The sequence below is a fragment of the Girardinichthys multiradiatus genome, chromosome 3, assembly GCF_021462225.1.
Source record: "Girardinichthys multiradiatus isolate DD_20200921_A chromosome 3, DD_fGirMul_XY1, whole genome shotgun sequence".
In the NCBI taxonomy this organism is placed as follows: Eukaryota; Metazoa; Chordata; class Actinopteri; order Cyprinodontiformes; family Goodeidae; genus Girardinichthys; species Girardinichthys multiradiatus.
Window position 1 is genome coordinate 28,909,735 of NC_061796.1, and position 21,380 is coordinate 28,931,114.

Consider the following 21,380-nt stretch of genomic DNA (forward strand, 5'->3'; position numbering starts at 1 on the left):
GAAGAACATTGTGGAGAACGGTGACTTTTAGAGCTTTTTTTTCCCTCCCTCGTCATCCTTCTCCCTGTACATGGTGGCAAGATAAATATGAGTCCTCTTCCTGTCCAGTATCCAGTGGCTAAACAAATGGGCCTCTGTGTCATGTCATATTTATACCCCTGGGAAACAGAAGCTCATGGATTACTAATTAGATGTTCCTAGAAACATAAAACCACATATGTATAAAATAAAAAACAAGCTTGTCTGATAAAGTATCGTGAGTCCTTCACAATGTCTCTGATCAAATAGAAATGACTAAAACAAACAACATAAAAAAATATATGGCATCCCAGATACTTTAATACAGAGTGCCCCACCTCATCATAATGGCACCTGCAGTGGTATGATTAAACCTGAGGGGACTATTTTTATTTAATATTTGAGTTTATAATTAATCCACATGTCAACTAAAAACAATCTGACTAAATCATACTCTCATTTAATTTCACACTATTAACAAAATTGCATAAGTTTTTCTTTTTCTTCTTCTTCTTCTTCTTCTGATGATTAATGGCAGTTGGCAAGAATCTGTAGGTGTGCATTACCGCCACCACTGGTACGGAGTGTGGTTCATCATGGATTAATATCTTTCTTATATGATCAAATTCTATTAAATAATTTCGTTATTTTTAGGAATCTTAAAATAATTTGTATATGTTTGTTCCCAATGTTCTTTTGTAATGAATCTATTATGCTAAACATTTCTTTAATCCTTTCAACTTCTCTCTTTATACCTCTTCTTTCCAGCTCATGTTTCTGACACTCTATAAAAACATGTTCAGTTGTTTCATCCATCCCACAGTGGTCACATTGTCCTGTATTATTCTTATATATTTTAAACGGTGTATAATTAAGTCCTGTATGTCCTAATCTTAGTCTTGTTATTACCCTTTCCTCCTTTCTGCTCCTTCTTCCAGTTCTTTTTTCACCAACTGCCTTTTTCATCCTATAAAACCATTTTCCTTTTCTTTCTCCATCCCACCTTTTCTGCCATTATTCCTTCAATTTTTGTTTGATGATGCTCTTTGCTTCTGATTTACTTAAATGTACTGTAAAATTGATATGATTTTGTGTTGCCTTCTTAGCCATCTTATCTGCCATCTCATTTCCTTTAACCCCAGTATGTGCTGGAACCCATAAAAATACTATTGATAAACACATCATTTGTAGTCTGAATAAAGTTTGCTGTATTTCTAGTAGAAAGTCTGGCCTGCTGTCTAAATGGTTATGCTTTAAACTCAATAATACTGAGCTTGAATCTGAACAAATTATTGTTTTTAAAGGTTTTATGTCTTCCACCCACTGTACTGCTAAAAGCATTGCTAATATTTATCCTGTGTATACTGATAAACCATTTGTGATTCGTTTTCCTATTTTTATTTGAAATTCTGGTACTATGAATGCTATTCCTATTTTATCATTTATTTTCGATGCATCTGTATAAATCTGAAGGTATTGATAATAATTATTAACATATTCCTGTATCATATTTAACTCTACTATACATGTTCTTTTCTTTTTTTTCCATTAATGACATATCTACCTGTGCTTCTGGTAAGATCCAGGGTGGTACAACAGCTAGTGGCATTATCGGACTTATAACTGTATTTTGTATATGAAACTCTTCTGTTTTTTCCCAGCATGGCTTCAATATCTCTCGTGTTGGATGACCCGGGTTATTGCCTTGCAAGTTTATCCAGTAATTTATTGTTAATTGTGTTCTCCTCAAATTTAACGGGATTTCTCCCATTTCTACTTCAAGTGCTGTGGTTGGGGTTGTTTTGAAAGCTCCTGTACAAAGTCTTAAGGCTTGATGTTGTATAATATTTAATTTTTCCTGATGTGTCTTTGCTGCTGAACCATATATAATACTTCCATAATGTATATTTGATCTGATCAATCCTGTGTAAATTTGTTTTAAAGCTTCCCTGTCTGCTCCCCAGTTACTGCCAGCCAAACATCTCATAATATTTAATAGTTTCTTACATTTATCTATCATTTTCTGAATATGTATATTCCATAGGATTTTCTCATCAGACCATATTCCTAAAAAATTTATACATTTAACTTGTTCTAATTCTTGATTATATAATTTTAATTTTATTTCCTCTCTTGTTTTTTATTTTCGTTTAAATACCATAACTTTTGTTTTCTTGACTGAGAACTCGAATCCCCATTGAAAAGCCCACTCCTCTATCCTTCTTATCTCCGCCTGTATTTTCTTTCCAGTTATCTTTACATTTTTCCCTCTTTTCCATATGGCTCCATCATCAGCAAAAAGCGAACATCCTATTTCTTTTCCAATTTCTGTAAATACATCGTTTATCATTATAGTGAACAATATTGGACTTATTATACTACCTTGAGGTGTTCCATTGTCTACGATATATTTTGTTGACATTTCTTGATCTATACTAACTTGAACAGTTCTATTTGTTAAAAAGTTTTGAATCCAGTTAAACATTTTCCCAGTAATTTTCATTTAATTTAATTTAATCAGTAATCCTTCAACCCACATCATGTCATAAGCTTTCTCTATGTCAAAAAATACAGCTACTACACTTTCTTTATTAACTTGCGCTCTTCTGATTTCATGTTCTAAACACAATGTTGGGTCATTAATATTTCTCCCTTTTCTAAAACCACTTAGCACTTTAGTAATGTACCTGTTGCTATTCAAATAATATGTTGATCTATTATTAATAATTTCTTCCATTATTTTGCATATATTTGATGTTAAAGCAATGGGTCAATAATTTTCTGGTTTTGTATTATCTTTTCTTGGTTTAGTTATTGGTTCGATGATTGACTCCTTCCAGCTCTGAGGCAGCTGCCCCTCTTCGCAGACTTTACTATAAAGCTCTAATACGATGTCTTTGGATGTTTCACTGAGATGTTGTATCATTGTGTAACAAATCTGATCTTTACCAGGTGCTGTATTCTTTATATATAGAGTATAGAGTTCAGTTCTGCTTTTGTAAACGATTCATTCATTAAGTTATTTGTTTCTTCAGTGTTCTGTAGTAAAGTTTATATTTCAGTTTTGTGGCTTCCCTCCCTTTCCTTCCCTCATCACTAATGTTACTTGAACTATGAATTTTATTAAATGTTTTAGCTAGTATTTCAACTTTTTCTTCATCTTTTATTATAGTTGTGTTTTCTACTTTTAATATTGGATATCCATATTCTTTCTTAATACCATTCATTCTTTTAATTGTTTTCCATATTTTATCAATTTTTGTTTCTCTCCCTACCGTACTACAAAAATTCCTCCAATATTCTCATTTTGCATTCCTAATCATTTTCCTTACCATTGCTTGTTTTCTTTTATATTCAATGAGGTTCTGAAATACTGGATTTCTTTTAAGTGCTTTAAATGCTTTATTTCTTAACTTTATTACTTCTCTAACTTCACTGGTCCACCGTGGTACCATTCTCTTATCACACCGTCTTTCTCCTTTCTTTATTGAATTCTCTGCAGCTTCTATAATTGTTTTACAAACACATTCATTTATATCATTTAAATCCATTGTCATGTCTATTTTTCCTACATTCTTTTCACTCAAATATTGAAATTTAATCCAGTCTGCCTTATTAAAATTCAATTGCATAGGTTACTTGCCCTTCCCGACTTAATATAAACGACTGTCCCTGACAAATACTGAATATTTAAAAATAATCCTGAAGGCTAAACAACAACGTTTACCTTTATATTTATCCAATTGGACACCTTTTAACCTATCTTTATATATCTCGTTGCTGCTTTTCGCCAAATACCCGAAAGGAGGCGAAACCAACATTGACGAAAGACGTCTCTGCAGAAAATGGAACAAAAGAAGAAGAACATTGAGTTTCCTGTTCCGGGTCTCTTGACAGAAACGTAGCGTGAACGGCGCGGCTAAACAGAAAGTTTTTGAGGAAAGCTTGAACGTTTGAGCGTTTTAAGCATCTAAAACTTGATCGTCTCTGCCCGGGTTGTACAACATACGCGGACTCGGGGGTTGATTTTCAAATTCAGGAGGTTTGAAAGCTTTATTAGAACAAAATACATTTATGTTGGTAGCTGACACACAGCAGTGTGCTAACGTTGGTTAGCAGGTTGCCAGGGAGTTTTGGCGGATGTGATTGAGCTTAGCTAATTTGTTGCTCCAGCTTAACTAACCACGTACTCTATAATAATATTTAATAAGTGAATTATATACGCATATTCTGATCTACATATTGGTGATTAATGTAACTTTGGGGTAGTAGGTCTCAGTGACTGTGCTTATGCAACGTCCTGTTTGGGACATTTTCATTATTCAGATCAGATTGCCACCCATTAAAAGCGGGCCATTGAGATGAAGGTAGCTTTGTATTATTTCTGAATTGTTGTGTTTTGCAGTGTTGGAGGATGTCCCTGCCAAAGCGGGAGGTGGAGGAGTTGAGACCGTGGGTGGAGCGCACTGTGAAGAAGGTGCTGGGTTTCTCTGAGCCCACTGTGGTCACCGCAGCTTTACACTGCGTGGGGAAGGGGCTGGATAAAAAGAAGACCACAGGTAACCAGCTGACCCACTGAGACCCAATGTTTAATTTGCAACTCAAACAGAGACAGCTACGCCACAATTCTTCATTTATACTTCAAGTTACCCTGTAGTTCAGCCAAAACATTATGACCACTCACCTAAGATTGAGTTTGTGCCATACAGGTTCCCAAAAAGACTTTATTTTCCTTAATTAGGCACAAGGGAGTTTGATAACTGACAAAAAAATAAAATAAAAATAAGTGTCCAGAAATTGTGGTTCATTGCAATTACACACATTATACACCAAAGTCATGCAATTGCTCTAACATAAATGGCAGTGTTTGCTTTTTAGAATATACAGGTCCTTCTCAAAAAATTAGCATATTGTGATAAAGTTCATTATTTTCTATAATGTAATGATGAAAATTTAACATTCATATATTTTAGATTCATTGCACACTAACTGAAATATTTCAGGTCTTTTATTGTCTTAATACGGATGATTTTGGCATACAGCTCATGAAAACCCAAAATTCCTATCTCACAAAATTAGCATGTTTCATCCGACCAATAAAAGAAAAGTGTTTTTAATACAAAAAAACGTCAACCTCCAAATAATAATGTACAGTTATGCACTCAATACTTGGTCGGGAATCCTTTTGCAGAAATGACTGCTTCAATGCGGCGTGGCATGGAGGCAATAGGCCTGTGGCACTGCTGAGGTCTTATGGAGGCCCAGGATGCTTCGATAGCGGCCTTTAGCTCATCCAGAGTGTTGGGTCTTGAGTCTCTCAACGTTCTCTTCACAATATCCCACAGATTCTCTATGGGGTTCAGGTCAGGGGAGTTGGCTGGCCAATTGAGAACAGTGATACCATGGTCAGTAAACCATTTACCAGTGGTTTTGGCACTGTGAGCAGGTGCCAGGTCGTGCTGAAAAATGAAATCTTCATCTGCATAAAGCTTTTCAGCAGATGGAAGCATGAAGTGCTCCAAAATCTCCTGATAGCTAGCTGCATTGACCCTGCCCTTGATAAAACACAGTGGACCAACACCAGCAGCTGACACGGCACCCCAGACCATCACTGACTGTGGGTACTTGACACTGGACTTCTGGCATTTTGGCATTTCCTTCTCCCCAGTCTTCCTCCAGACTCTGGCACCTTGATTTCCGAATGACATGCAGAATTTGCTTTCATCCGAAAAAAGTACTTTGGACCACTGAGCAACAGTCCAGTGCTGCTTCTCTGTAGCCCAGGACTGGGGAATGCGGCACCTGTAGCCCATTTCCTGCACACGCCTGGGCACGGTGGCTCTGGATGTTTCTACTCCAGACTCAGTCCACTGGTTCCGCTGGTCCCCCAAGGTCTGGAATCGGCCCTTCTCCACAATCTTCCTCAGGGTCCGGTCACCTCTTCTCGTTGTGCAGCGTTTTCTGCCACACTTTTTCCTTCCCACAGACTTCCCACTGAGGTGCCTTGATACAGCACTCTGGGAACAGCCTATTCGTTCAGAAATGTCTTTCTGTGTCTTACCCTCTTGCTTGAGGGTGTCAATAGTGGCCTTCTGGACAGCAGTCAGGTCGGCAGTCTTACCCATGATTGGGGTTTTGAGTGATGAACCAGGCTGGGAGTTTTAAAGGCCTCAGGAATCTTTTGCAGGTGTTTAGAGTTAACTCGTTGATTCAGATGATTAGGTTCATAGCTCGTTTAGAGACCCTTTTAATGATATGCTAATTTTGTGAGATAGGAATTTTGGGTTTTCATGAGCTGTATGCCAAAATCATCCGTATTAAGACAATGAAAGACCTGAAATATTTCAGTTAGTGTGCAATGAATCTAAAATATATGTATGTTAAATTTTCATCATTACATTATAGAAAATAATGAACTTTATCACAATATGCTAATTTTTTGAGAAGGACCTGTACAATAGTTGAGGACACTGCGTGCTTCCAAAGGACACAATGTAGTATGTTTCTCTGTTGGCTTTGACTTGTTTATTGTGTTTCGCCCCTTTCTTATGTTGCATATAAACTGGTTTAGCGTTAGTTTATGTTTTAGCTCAAACCTAAACACCTTTAGTCATGTATTGGACTATTTGGGAACAGTGTAGCATGTAGCTTTTTTTTTTTGTTTAAAATGTCTCTGGTTTTTTATGATATCGTTATCATTCTAAGCCTAAAGATACATATATCTTTTTTCCTATAACAAAATATTAGCCGGTAGGACTAGGGTTGGACAATATGGAATAGCAATCATTTTGGTATTTATTCTGATGATGATATAATGTATTTGTCACAGTCAGCTCAAACATTGCTCGATAATTAAAACATGATCAACTAGGCTACTTTACTGCAGCAGTTGAATTGAGTACTGCAACTGTCCTGTTAAACAGTGCGCAATGACTGCGTCCAATTATATGTGGAAAAAAGGCATCATGTGTTTTTGCTCTCATGGAAACAACGCTGGAAAAATAGCTGTAATAGCATAGATAACAATCCCAGTTCTAACATTTCTGGGGTTTGCAAACGTCACACAATTATTTCTTATTGTACTATTCTTTTGTTCTTACACATTAGTTTTTGCCCATTGTTTGCTAGCACTAGTACAAAGATATTATGGTATTTACACAAAACATTAAAAGAAACATGCATAAGTTTTATTTAACTCTTTTTTTTAAAGCTTTATATTCATTTTTAAATAGCATTTTTAAGATTTGTTTCTTTTTAAGCAATTTCTCTTTATTGTTTGGCATATTTTGTCTTTCCTTAGATTTCTTGTAAAGTAGTTTGGCTTGCCTTGTGTATGAGTGGTGCTATATATATAAACTCTCCTTGCTTTGTAGCTTGCAAACTGTATTTAAAAAAAACAATTTTATCTTAAGAAGAGAGAGGAGTGTTGCTCCTTTAATTTCCAAAGAATGGTTATTCTGTGTATATATCTCCAAAACGCTAAAAGTATCACTTTGACCAAGGGAAATTGTGCTAGCCCTTTTTGACCCAGCGGATTGGCAGTTCACAGTAACAAGTAGGGGAAAGGCAGTACTACATTACTCCATGCTCCATACATCTAGAGAAAACTCCCATCATTCTGGCGCTTTTTCTGGAATGGTACTCAGACGATTACTTTGAATTGTAGGAATATGGTGGAAAGTTTTTACTTTTTGATCCTTTTGTTTACCTTGATAATGTTAGGCGTCCCATGCCTAGCCTAGTGTATCAATATGTAACAAACATTGCAATATCAATGTTTCTAATGTCGCAGAATGCTATAATGCTGTTATATTTGTTAGACTTTTATTCCTGTTTCGTTTATTCATGAATTGCATGAATATGCATTTGGCTGCTTGGATGGATTTTCACTGCCTTTAATCTATGTTTTGCTGGCCAAGGTCAGTGGAGGAAACTCTGCCATGAAGGAAAAAAAGACCGGAGTTACTGGAAATTACGTTATTTACATTCAGCATCTTCATTTCTGCTTGGTTATTAACAGACTATGCTCGCCTCTTCATTTAGACCTACATTAATACATGACAAATAATGTTAGAAAACACGGCTATTGTGTTATTTGACCTTTTCTAAGTTGTTTATTGTGCTACTTTTGCTTAGTTGAATAATATCCAAGAGACGAAGCACTTCAATCACTGGTAGAAAAGTTTTGGCTGAGTATGTACCTACTTGTGTACGGCCTGAATGGAAGTTTGCAGTGGCTACTCTGCACTAAGGCTGAACAGGATACTTAATTTAATTTGAAGTGCCTCTCTATTGAAATTAATATTTAATATTAGGTTTTTCCTCACTGGTATATGCTGCAGCAACATGTGATTTAGCAAAATAATTATTCGGTAAGCAAATTAGTATTTGTTTAATGATTGAATGGCTTGGCTATTTTAAAGAAATGGACACCTTTTAGTTTTATCTCATTTTTCCTTTCCTCTTAATATAATTGACCTACATAGTCTTAAGTGACTGCTGCATGTGTGTTAATTATTATAACTCGTTTGCCCTCAGACCAACTGCGTCCGTTCCTGGATGACTCCGCAGGCGGTTTTGTAGAACGTCTGTTTGAAGCTCTCGAGGAAAGCCGTCACAGCCGTGGCAGCAAAGGATCGAGTGAAAAAAATCGCAAGAGAGAACTAAAGGTAACAAAAGTTGAACTCTGTAACTTTTTTATAAGAATTTATACAGACTGCTTTACAACTATGAAATAACAACTGTAAAACTGTTTGTCTGTGATTTGGCTGTTTGGACTAAGGATGTCTTTGGAGAGGAGACTGACACAGGAGCACTGCTAGCAGCTCCAGATACAGGAGACGGGACAACAGTGAAGAGGAAACGAGTCCCACGCTTTCAGGAGGTGGAAGAGCCTGAGGTTATACCTGGACCTCCATCTGAAAGCCCTGGCATGCTCACCAAAATGCAGGTAAGATAAATTGCAGTGAAGATCACATGTACTGCATCTTCATTTTTTTTTGTCAATCAATTTTTTAAATATTTTCCCATCCTTTGCTTTGCAAACAGATCAAACAGATGATGGAAGCAGCCACTAAACAGATAGAAGAAAGGAAGAAACAACTGAGCTTTTCATCGCCAGTCTCGTCTGCAACAGTAATGTTTTATTCAAACGTTCAAACACTAGACCCAAATTATTTTTAAAATATCTGGCATTTCACCTCATTGAGCTGTTTATCTTTCTGGCTTCAGTGTTTGTCTATTCTAACAATTACAGGCAGATGTATCCCGGCTTCTTGGTACTCCTGCTGGTGGAGCCTCGTCTATCGCCCCCTCCCAGGCTGCCAGCTTTATGAATGACGCCATAGAGAAAGCCCGCAAAGCAGCAGAGCTACAGGCCCGCATCCAGTCCCAGTTAGCTATGAAGCCTGGTATCCTTGGCACTTTGGGGAACACGGGGCCTCCAAACCTGGTCGCCCTCGCTAATCTGCACGCGATGGGAATTGCGCCACCGTCAGTAACAACTTGGAAAAAAAAATTTTTTTTTATTTGCACAGCAAACAAATGTGGCGTTTAGATGCTCATAACTAAAAATGGTGTTTCTTACATGTGAAATTACAGGAAAGTTGAAGTAAAAGAGGTGAACAAACCAACGCCTCTGATTCTGGATGACAAGGGCAGAACTGTAGATGCTACAGGCAAAGAGATTGAACTCACACATCGTATGCCCACACTCAAAGGTATGTGCTTGGTATCGTATTGCTCATCAAATGTAGAACAACAAATATTTAAAATTCAAAGTGTATCATTTATTTCCTGCACTATTCTGAACAGTGGTTTTATTTATTTCTAAACAAGAATGAATTCAGTCTGAAATCGTTTTGCTGCACAGAGGCTGTAAAGCCCACTCTACCTGTTGTTGCTGTTTAGCAGAAGTAATCGTTTTCCAAACTGAATACAACAATTTGGATAGATATTAGCCGTCAGAGTAGAAATAAATAGTTTCATTTCTAGGTTCACCTGGGTTATTATATCTCAAAAAGGTGCCAGTGAGATGCAGGGGATATCACAATGCATATCACAAAAACATTTTGAGATATGCACCGAAAATTCTGTTGGTGACGGGAATCGAACGATCTTTAACTTGATTGGCCCCGATTGTTGTGGCCAATATCAGAAACTCAAAAATCCAATATTTTCCCAATCGCTGAATGCACCATAGTAAATGTCTCCAGGTCACGGTGAAAAATAAAAGCCCTTTTTGATGTGAAAGCTGTCACTGCAGGAATAAAACTCACGGTTAGCTATCATCAGCATCAGCAAGGTGTTTAAAATGAAGGCAGAAAAAGACAAAATGCTGTGAAAAGCTGTTTAAACTTAAACTGTATGGTATTGGCAGATCAAATCTTTACAAAAACTGATCAGCACATATTGGCCACAAAATTCAGATCATCGCATTTCGATCTGTCAATAACACCAGAGCTACTATAGAGAAAATAATTCTGGAGCCCAGCTGATTATTTTTAGACGTATTTTAATTTTCACTCATATTGTTAAATATTGAAACTGCTCAAAATGGTTTTCCTCACCTTGTGCAGCTAACATACGAGCCGTAAAGAGGGAGCAGTTTCGCCAGCAGCTAAAGGAGAAGCCTGGGGAGGACATAGAGTCTACGTCCTACTTTGACCAGCGTGTACCAATAACGCCAGCTCAGCGAGCTCGCAGGGGATTCAAATTCCATGAACCGGGCCGCTTTGAGAAGATTGCTCAGAGAGTTAGAACCAAGGTAAAGGAAAACTCTTCAACTGTAGACGCATTTTCTGTTTAGTTAAACGGTTTGCAGTTTTCATGCCTTCTGTTCTTTCTGTTGTTGTTTTGCATGATTGTTTAACCCACTCAGGCCCAGCTGGAAAGGCTGCAGAATGAGATTGCCCAGGCTGCAAAGAAAACAGGAATCCAAGCTTCCACCAAACTGGCTCTGATTGCTCCGAAAAAAGAGATGGGAGAAGGGGATGTGCCTAGCATTGAGTGGTGGGACTCCTTCATATTACCCACCAACATGACCATGTAAGAAAATAAATAAGGCTGTGTGGTCAAGCAGCTGCTATTTAATAATGCTTAATGACTTTTAAAAGTGAATGACCTTTATCATACTCTTCTTCTTCTTCTTCTTCTCTCTTGCTATCTCTGTTACAAAGAAATCCACACTCAAAATTTGAAGAGTTTGACCTTTTCAGTGTAACAAACCTGGTAGAACATCCTGCCCAGATCAGTCCTCCAGGTAAGTTGTGGTTTTTCTGTTTATCTTGACAGGGACAGATATGCCTCTGCAATGGCAGGGAACACGCTGCTCCAACACTGCGTTAACTCGGTTAAGGAATGTGTAATGTTCTGATAACATACCACTTAAAACATGCATGGGTTTATGAATCATATGGTTGTAAACGGGGCTCAGACTCAACACATACAGCAGATTTCTTTTTGTCAGACCTACTCAGCAAAGTGTCTTGAGTTGTAGATGTTCACGTTACTAATAAAATCTTTGTTTTATTTGGAAACTGGTAAGAATCTTGTCACACTTTTCTTTCCCTTGTGTGCCATTTTAATATTAAACTGTAAATTCCCATTACTTTATAAAAGCAGATTTTTTTTCCGTATACCCATAACTGTGCTCGTCATTACCAGTTGCTTCATTTGATGTTTTAAATTTTTTTTTCTTCCAGTTGACACAGACAAGCCAGTAACATTAGGTGTTTACCTAACAAAAAAAGAACAGAAGAAACTGAGAAGACAAACACGGAGAGAAGGGCAAAAAGAACTGCAGGAAAAGGTCCGTCTGGGACTGATGCCTCCACCGGAACCAAAAGGTACTCGCATAACTAGGGTCAGAAACAATTGTCAGGTTGGACCAAGCAGTGTTGCTAACGTTTGTTTCTTTTTGGTTAGTACGCATCTCCAACCTGATGAGAGTTTTGGGGACGGAGGCTGTTCAGGATCCCACAAAAGTAGAAGCACACGTGAGAGCGCAGATGGCCAAGAGACAGAAGTTTGTAGCATCATTTTTAAGATCTTTGCATTTCTTTGAAACTTAAAACCTCAGGACTTTCTTATAATTTTTTTTTTTTTCCATTGTCTGATTGCAGAGCTCATGAGGAGGCCAATGCAGCTCGCAAGCTGACAGCAGAGCAGAGAAAAGAGAAGAAGGTGAAGAAGTTAAAAGAAGACCTCACTAATGGAGTTCACGTTGCAGTATACAGGTAAGCAAAGAGGACATGAAATGAAATATGCTTCTATATGTGTGTTATAATTGTTAAATCTGTGTCTTAATTAAACATTCTGTGGTTCTTTAGGATCCGTAACCTGCAAAATCCAGCAAAGAAATTTAAAGTGGAGGCCAACGCAAACCAGCTGTACCTGACAGGAACAGTAGTTCTGCACAAAGATGTCAATATAGTTGTGGTTGAGGGAGGTAAGAAATTACACTTTTTATTTATATCTGAAAAGACACTGATCTTTTCACATCATAGCTTTGAAATAAATATGAAATGAAAATTTCCTGTTATTGAAAAACTTCATTCATACCTTACAAGTATGGAGAGCCGTTTCATTCAAAATTAAATACTGCTATTGATAAATTATTAATAAATATTACATGAAATAAATAAATATCCCCATGAAATAAAACTAAATAATTATGTTAAAAGAAATTTTCATCTTATTTTATTTTAATTTCAAGATTTATTTAATTTACTTAAAGATTTATTTATTTATTTCATAATGCAGTTTTATTTTGTGACACTTTTATTTTATAAAGATACTTTTAAGTGTTTCAGTGACTTTTACATTTTAACCCCGTTTTTCATTTTAAGCTCCTTTAATTTTATGTTCTTATATACAAATGAGGGGACGGAGTTTTATCTCTGGGGTGGTGCTGGGACAGCAGGGCGGAGTTTTATCTGTGGAGCGGTGCTGGGACAGCAGGGCGGAGTTTTATCTGTGGAGCGGTGCTGGGACAGCAGGGCGGAGTTTTATCTGTGGAGCGGTGCTGGGACAGCAGGGCCGAGGTCAATTCATGGCTGTGGCCGGCAGAAGACAGCATGCCGGAGGGAGCCAGGGGATTCTGCGAGGAATCCCCTGGCTCCCTCCCCTGGCCCCGGCCGTAAAAGTCCGCCACGGCGGTTGCCGCTGTTTTTGTGGAAGCTGTTTGTGCAATAAGTCTTCGTCATCCTTTCAGGACGTCATATTTCCCGTGCTATTTATTTCCCATCTTTGCCGATAATCAGCATTGGTTTCCACAAAAACAGTGGCAACTGCCGTGGCAGGCTTTTACGCCCGGTCCGGCCCCAGGGGAGCCAGGCTCCCTCTAGCATGCTGTCTTCTGGCAGGAAGCGGCATGCTGTCTTCTGCCGGCCACAGCCATGAATTGACCTCGGCCCTGCTGTCCCAGCGCCGCCCCACAGATAAAACTCCGCCCCGTCATTTAAATATAAGAACATAAAATAAAAAGAGCTTAAAATGAAAAACGGGGTTAAAAAGTAAAAGTAACTGAAATACGTAAAGTAGCTTTACAAAATAAAAGTGTTACAAAATAAAACTGCATTATGAAATAAATAAATAAATAAATCTTTAAGTAAATTAAATAAATCTTGAAATTAAAATAAAATAAGATGAAAATTTCTTTTAACGTAATTATTTTGTTTTATTTCATGGGGATATTTATTTATTTCATGGAATATTTATTAATAATTTATCAATAGCAGTATTTATTTATTTATTTAATTTTGAATGAAACAGCTCTCCATATACAAGTGGTTCCAGCGAGATTATGGGGCTATGTTTTCTATTAAAACATACAAACTTGAACTTTTTGACCTCCACATGAAACGCTCAGTGTAGTGCAAGCTAATACTGCACATCAATCACCCTTAACACACAATGCCGAGGGGGTAAACTGGTGATGGCAGCATCATGCTTGGGGATGCTTTTCTTAGCAGGGACATGGAAGCTGGTCAAGAGTTGGCGTGAAGATGGATGAAGGTAACTTCAGGACAATCCTGGAAGACTGGGATGGAGGTTAACCTTCCAGCAGGACAATGAAGCCCAATGGTTTAGTTTATATTCGCATGATAAAAAGGCATAGTCAAAGACCAGGACTAAATCCAATTGGGAATCTGAAGCAGTACTTGAATATTGACGTTCAGACAGTGTTAATCCATCCTTTCGAGCTGTTTTGCCCAGAATGGGCAAAACCGTTGCTGGATGTGCAAAGCAGTGACAGATATACCATAAAGGACTTGCAGCTATGCCTGAAGCAAAGGGTGCTTCCATAAACAGTACTGTCACAGGGGGACTGAATTCAAAAAATGACTTAACATTTTGAGATAATTATTTGTAAGAAATGTTGAAAACCATGCATACATTTACTTTCACTTCATAATCGGGTACTATTGGTGCTGATCTGTCACAAAAAACCTAAATAAAATATTTAGATGCTTGTGGTTATGGCATGAGAAAATCTGGAAAATGTTGGGGCATACAAATCTTTTGTGAGGCAATGGGTACAGTTTAAAAACCATTAGAGTTACCCCAACAATGAGTGCTTGACAGTACAGCATAAACTCTGCTCTCTGTTTGAATATATGCCGTTACTTTAAACAGCTGTCATCAGAAACTGCGTATTCAAACCAAATAAGTTTTGTGATTCAGAAAAAGTCTGCTGCTACACTTAAAACTTGGATTTCTATTTCAATTTTTAGGCCCTAAAGCCCAGAAAAAGTTTAAGAGACTGATGATGCACAGAGTCAAATGGGAGGAACACAACAGTAAAAGAGATGGTAAGACTAGTTTTAGTATTGATTTTTTATTATTATTTATTTCTTACTACCTTACTTCAATATACACCTCTTGCAAATTTGCCTTTTTAATAATTAGATCCAGACGGTGACGATGATACGAGGAGAAACAACAAATGTTGGCTGATTTGGGAGGTCGGTGTGTGCACACACTGCATCTTGCATCTTGCAGGCTAATGCATCTTTATGTGTTTCATGTTAAGTCTAAGCCTTCTCCTCTGGGTCCACAGGGAACGGCTAAAGAACGGAGTTTCGGGGAGATGAAGTTCAAGCAGTGCCCCACTGAGAACATGGCTCGAGAGCACTTCAAGAAGCATGGCACAGAACACTACTGGGACTTGGCGCTTAGTCAGAGTGTGTTGGAAGGCACAGATGACTGAAACAAACCGGTGGAGTGCTTTGAGTCAGTCAGACTTTAACCATCATCAAGCCTGCAGGTCCCCTGCCTCACAGCCGGCCAGCAGCCCCCCTCTGCTGGCGACTGGAGTTGAGACTTGAACATAGAAAAGGAGCGACAACAAACCTGTGCGGGTGTTTTTTGTGAGAATGGTACAGATTCAGGTGTGTACAGAGAAGTGTGTGTAAAAAAAAAAAAAAAAAAAATGCATCAGTGTTTATTTCTTTGGTAAAATAGGCTTTTTTTCTGTCTGATTTTTATTTTTTTGTAGACAAATTGCGCATTTTGATGTAATACCTATCCAAAGGCATAATGTGGTGATGAGATTTGGTTGTTATGACTGATAATTGTTATCAAATCAAGATGTCCACTTGTGTTTTGCGCTAACTCATAAAAAATACAGGAGGAAAGCTTTTCCAATCCTTTCCCTGACAGACAGGTTTCTAAATGCGTTTATGCAATTTTCTTTTGAAAAAATGCATTTTTTGACTCTGTTGTAGCTACACTGCGGTTTCCGCCTTAAATAAACGAAATGAAACTACTTTTGTATCTTTTTGTTTAAAAAAATTAAAAGTTTTCTTATTAGAGCTCTGTACACGATCTTTGCATTTGCTCGCACCGTTTAAAAGTAAAACCAGTAGGGGGCGTGTTTCCCTCCCCTACGGCTCGTCCTCTTCAGAGCTGCCCGAACATCAGCAGGCAGAACGGGGAAGATGGCGGCCGGTTCAGGCGCTGCAAGCGGTCAGGGAGCCAGCAGCTCCACTGGTTCTCTGGAAGCCTCGTTGGACCGCCGTTTTCAAGGAGTTTCCAACACTATGGAGTCGATACAGAGCCTCTCTGCTTGGTGCATTGAAAACAAGAAACACCACGGCCTTATTGTTCGCTACTGGATGAAGTGGCTCAAGAAATGTGAGTAGCTCGCCACTCAAGCTACGCCGCTAGCTAGCTAGCTAGCTAGCGTACTTCAAATGCATTTATTCCCCTTCTACGTGCAGTTTGCAAAACTCGTTTGAAGCGATTTGTGATTAATTTGTGCAGTGCGGTAAATTGCTCCACAAAAGTTATTTTATTTTGTGTCGTTTAAACGAGCGATGTTGTCCCCAAAGTATTCGCAGGTGGTGTTACTGAAAATTAGCTGCTAATGGTAGCAAAGCTAACGTTTCGCCGAAGGCAGTGTTTACAGATGGGCCTCCCAGGGAAACATGGGGTTGCTGTACAAAACTAATAGAAAAATAAAGTTGTGTTGAACTCAGTTCACTCCTAGGTGGTTTCTTTAGCAGAATGTCCTTTTATACAGCGGTACCAGCACATAAATAGTAGATAATATAAGGTGTCTTACTGAAGTGTTAATTTTATAGTGGATTCAACTAAAGGAACTATTTTTTTCCATATTTCTTTAAAAAAAAAAACTTGGACATGGTCTTAGCAAAAAATAAATAAATATGAGTAAAAATAGTCCTGTCTGAATTATTAATGCATGTCACACTGAAGCCTATTTGCATTTTTCACAACTTCTAAGTGTGCTACTAGCCTGTTAGTCGAGGTTTTGCATTTCCTTCATGCACCGGTTCCTGTGATGGTTTGGTGAATGCACAGCTCAGTAACATAATTCTACCTTCACTCTTTAAGCTGAAACAAAACTTGGAAAAAGTAAGTTAGACCCACTTGGATTTATTTTCATTGATTCATCTACCCTGAGACAGGACTTAATGCTGCTTGCATCTTTTCTCTGCAGCTCCAGGAAGTTCTTTTGTTTTGGGTACTACAAGGTTTGAGGTTGTCCCTCAAGACAAAAAGACATACCAACATTTATTTTAAATACTGATACTTCTCATAATTTTTATTTATTTTTTTACTAACTAATGGGCTTTAATTTTATGCTTTTTGTACCTGTATTTAAAAAAAAAAATCTGTTGATTTGAAATGTTGACACAAGCATTTTCAGCTCCGGCTAAATGTTGGTTTTAGAATAATGTTGCTCCTGCTCTTTGGACTTTTTGGCACATATTTATATTAATCACATACATTACTCGTACTCGTCGTCTTCCGCTTATCCGGGACCGGGTCGCCGGAGCAGCAGACTCAGCAGAGACGCCCAGACGTCCCTCTCTCCAGACACCTCCTCCAGTTCCTCCAGGGGGAGCCCAAGGTGTTCCCAGGCCAGCCGAGAGACATAGTCCCTCCAGCGTGTCCTGGGCCGTCCCCTGGGCCTCCTCCCGGTGGGACGTGCCTGGAACACCTCCCGAGGAAGGCGTCCAGGAGGCATCCGGTAAAGATGCCCGAGCCACCTCAACTGGCTCCTCTCGATGTGGAGGAGCAGCTGCTCTACTCCGAGCCCCTCCAGGATGGCCGAGCTCCTCACCCTATCTCTAAGGGAGTGCCCGGCCACCCTACGGAGGAAGCTCATTTCAGCCGCTTGTATCCAGGATCTCGTTCTTTCGGTCTTGACCCAAAGTTCATGGCCATAGGTGAGGGTAGGAACGTAGACCGACCGGTAAATTGAGAGCTTCGCTTTTTGGCTCAGCTCTCTCTTCACCACAACGGACCGGCACAGTGCGGCTGGGATGAAGATCAGCTCCTCCAAGTCCGAGGCCATGGTACTCGACCGGAAAAGGGTGGCTTGTCCTCTTCAGGTTGGAGGGGAGTTCTTGCCTCAAGTGGGGTCTTGTTCACATATATTATGTATTTATATATAGAGGCAAAGTGGGGCTAGTGATCAAATTTGTAGCGTAGGCAGTTGTTTCTCTGGCCTCCTTGGCAGCTTCACTGCATTGGCTGCCCAAGGGATACAAAGATAAAAAGAAACTAATTCATTTCAAAACTCCTAATATGCTCCATCATACCATCCCTGCAGTTTAACATCAGTTTACTGAAATGTCACGGTACGTCACAGTGATGGCAGCTTTTCTCTAGTTGAGTGAAGTAGTGCAGCCCCTCCCCAACGTGTTGTTGCCCAAAGCAAAAATGTAATAATAAATGTAGATAATATTATTAGAACAGGGATGTGTTAAATATTTATTGCTGCATTATGTGTAATTGTTTCTTCTGTTATAATTAAAGGCAGTTGGATTTTTTACACTCTGGTTATAAACTTTTGTGTAAACACCAGAAAAGACGATCATGCTGTGAAACTCATTCTGGCCCAAATTCTGTCTGGACTTTGTTTTCCCATTGGTGATAAAAGCTTTTTTATAACCTTGGATTCACAAATATAATTTTGATGCTGGTGTTGTTACGGTGTAGGAAGTTATTTTTGACAACTGAAGAAATTAGTTTATGGCAAGCTGGATTAAACTTTTGCCGATAACCAACCATTAAAGCATTAGTAGGGGGGTTAATGAGTTGAAAAACTTAGCGGTGCTGATGTTGGTAAAAGTAAAATAAATGTAATCAGTATTGCAAGTTTTGTATGAAGATTTAATCTAGGGTTTTTTAGTGTTGAAAGAAATTTGCTACAGAAAAGGCCATGGTATTGGAGATGTCTGTTGGTGATTATTTTAATTCCCTCAGGAATAATGTTGGATTCTCTGCAGAGGTGGAGGTAGTTGTCAGCGTCAATTGATTTACTGTATATATCCCTGATTGTGGTGTGTAGAAAGTTCAGTCTGCTTTCAGGTGGTAGAAGAAACTTTTGTTCTTTGAATTAAGATTGATTGGTGCTTTTAAGACAAGGCATCCAGGTCTTTTATGGACACTTGTACTCATTGTCTTTTGCTTATCCGGAACCGGGTCTCATAGACGCCCAGATTTCCTTTTCTCCAGACACCACCACCAGCTCCTCTGGGGGAAGCCTGAGGCATTCCAGGCCAGCTGAGGCATAGTCCTTCCAACTTGTCCGGGCCTCCTCCCAGTGGGACGTGCCTGAAACACCCCCCAAAGTAGGCATCCAGGTGGCATCCGGAACAGATGCACAAGCCGCCTCAGCTGAATCTTCTCGATGTGAAAGAGCAGCGGCTCTATTCCGAACTCCTCACCCTATCTAGTTGAGGCAGACCGACCAGTAAAACAAAAGTCACGCCTTTCGTCGCAGCTCTCCCTTCACCACACAAACTCCTAAATTTAGAAATGCAATGTGTCAAAAACTGGATTTAGCTGGAAAGGTCAAGTGTATTTGTAAGCACATTTCCAACAACTCATGCTGCACGAAGTGTTTTACAAACTAAAATGGATGATAAATACAATGATGCAATATAAGTTTGAGAGAATTAGAAAAAAATAAGACAATTAAAAACGATCTAAAGCAACAGTGACTAAAGCTGGTAGGCGAAGCTGTTTAGGTCAACATGTGCCAGAAACCAGTCCATGAAAATGTGTCTTCAGCAGTGATTTAAAATGTTCGTGTTTTTGTGCAGATCTAATATTTAGAGGCAGACTATTCCAGAGTCTTGGACCTGCCACAGAAGTTTAAGGTTAGACCCTGGAATGGATCACCTCCGTTTTTAACCTCATGGTTCTGAATAAAAAGGAGGTCAAATAGGTAAGAAGGGGCCCGACCATTTCGTGATTTATGAACAAACTAAATTTAGATGTTATCATATATGAATAATAATGCACTGTTCAAGGCAAATCAGTGTTTTAATTGTTTTGAGAGAATCATGATTTGGTTGCTGGTAATTCAATCAACTATGGCTAATTTTTTATGTGCTAATTATTCTTTGATCTCTGTCTATCAAAAAGACTACATCACATTTTTTCTTTATATAATCAATGTTTTTTTTTTGCATACAGTTGGTTGAATTAAAAACAAAATTCACACAAATGAGTGTGTTTACAGTGCTCAGAAATGATAATAAACTGAAATCAGCACATCAGCCCTCAGAAGAAAACCAGTAACTGAGTAATCATTGATGATTATAAAGTTTTACTACGTTGATTCAAGTTGCTGTTTTTGCTCGTTTGATGGCAGTTTTGCACTCTATTTTAGGAATGTTTAATATCCCTTCATGTTTTTGTGAATTTAGTTTTGGACGGAAATGTTAAGAAGCATAACTCTCCAATGGTTAAACTCTTCTTTCCTTACTGAGTTTTTGAAACCCATGCATATTAGAAATATCAGGCAGTGTGTTTTCTGTTCTATAAATACGATGTGTTGATTTGGTGAGAGACCAACTATTGTTAGTACAAGTAGTTTAGGAACTAAAACCAAAATAGTTGTGAAGGTATGTTCTCTATATGCAGCATTTTTTTCTGCCATTATCCAACAGGACTGCCCGCCCCTCAAAAAATCGCGACATCTAGTACATTATTAAACATCTGTACCAAGGTACCGCAGTTGGATGAGGAACTCTACTCTATATTGTTTATATATTGTTACTGCCATATTGGTAAATTCTCACATGATTGTCTTCATTGTTCCAGATCAGAAGGTGTTCATTATGTTAATGTGAAGATAATATAAAAAAAAATATCTACGAGTTACATTTGACTAGCAGATCAGAACTGTTTCTCGTCCCTGTTTTCCTGAGGAGATCTAGAGAACATTATTCAGGCATTTGTGTCCTCGCGTCTAGACTACAGTATTGTTCTTTTACTGGTCTGGACAGATTATTAATTTTAGGCCTGCAAGCCATTCAGAACGCCGCAGCCAGACTTCTTACTAAATCCAGTAAACACTCTCAAAATACCCCAGTCTTATACTCCATACTGGCTCCCAGTGGATCTTAGATGTCAATTTAAAGTTCTTGCTCTCACCTGCAGGGCTCTAAATGGCCAGGTTCCTGATTATTTGTATCAGTTTCTAACCCAACACTCTGCTGCCCGTAGCCTTCGACTCCAAGCCCAGAATCTCCTGATTGTTCCTACAAGGCTAAAAACTTTCAGTCTGTGCCTAATTAACTGTGGAACAGTCTGGTCCTGCAGCTTTGCTTCGCTGACGCTCTGGAGATTTTTTAAAAACCAGTTGAAACCCGTTTTGTTTCACTAGGCTTTTATGTCATGATTGTATTGTGCTTTTATGTGCTTGTTTTGTACACTATGAATAATATGTGATTTATGTTGTACAGCACTTTGTGTCTATGAAAGGTGCTTTATATATAAACTTTACCTACTTATCTATTATAAATGGGCTGTATTTTGATTGCATTGTATTTTTATGGGTTCACATGATCACTACTTGGTTTGAATCTGGATTTTCA

General features: G+C 38.5%; 2 protein-coding genes across 4 annotated transcripts in view; both read left to right on the plus strand.

The window, feature by feature from the left end:
* Positions 1–3,887: 3,887 nt before the first annotated feature.
* Positions 3,888–15,787, plus strand: prpf3 (PRP3 pre-mRNA processing factor 3 homolog (yeast)). 2 transcript variants are annotated; one of them, XM_047361216.1, is made up of 17 exons: positions 3,888–4,060; positions 4,424–4,577; positions 8,557–8,687; positions 8,795–8,968; positions 9,067–9,153; positions 9,275–9,510; positions 9,619–9,737; positions 10,596–10,783; positions 10,898–11,064; positions 11,196–11,278; positions 11,721–11,864; positions 11,944–12,043; positions 12,141–12,254; positions 12,348–12,466; positions 14,754–14,831; positions 14,929–14,984; positions 15,080–15,787. In XM_047361216.1, exons 2-17 carry the CDS (start codon positions 4,433–4,435, stop codon positions 15,227–15,229), a joined length of 2,091 nt encoding a protein of 696 aa, XP_047217172.1. In that variant the 5' UTR covers positions 3,888–4,060; positions 4,424–4,432; the 3' UTR covers positions 15,230–15,787. The 2 variants fall into 2 exon arrangements, with proteins under 2 accessions (XP_047217172.1, XP_047217173.1); XM_047361217.1 differs by having other exon boundaries at positions 8,801–8,968.
* Positions 15,788–15,820: 33 nt separating this feature from the next.
* LOC124865791 (regulation of nuclear pre-mRNA domain-containing protein 2-like) overlaps positions 15,821–21,380 on the plus strand; it is a 33,884-nt gene continuing 28,324 nt past the window's right edge. For both annotated transcript variants that reach the window (XM_047361214.1, XM_047361215.1), the window contains exon 1: positions 15,821–16,155. In XM_047361214.1, the coding sequence (XP_047217170.1) occupies positions 15,960–16,155 (196 nt within the window). In that variant the 5' untranslated portion in view covers positions 15,821–15,959. The remainder of the gene's footprint in view (positions 16,156–21,380) is intronic.

What these genes read in the sequence shown, in the direction of transcription:
- prpf3 (XM_047361216.1), top strand. Translation starts at nt 4,433, where the DNA reads ATGTCCCTGCCAAAGCGGGAGGTGGAGGAGTTGAGACCGTGGGTGGAG. An exon ending in GGATAAAAAGAAGACCACAG is followed by an intron (nt 4,578 to 8,556) that starts GTAACCAGCTGA and finishes GTTTGCCCTCAG; the next exon opens with ACCAACTGCGTCCGTTCCTG. An exon ending in TATAGTTGTGGTTGAGGGAG is followed by an intron (nt 12,467 to 14,753) that starts GTAAGAAATTAC and finishes TTCAATTTTTAG; the next exon opens with GCCCTAAAGCCCAGAAAAAG.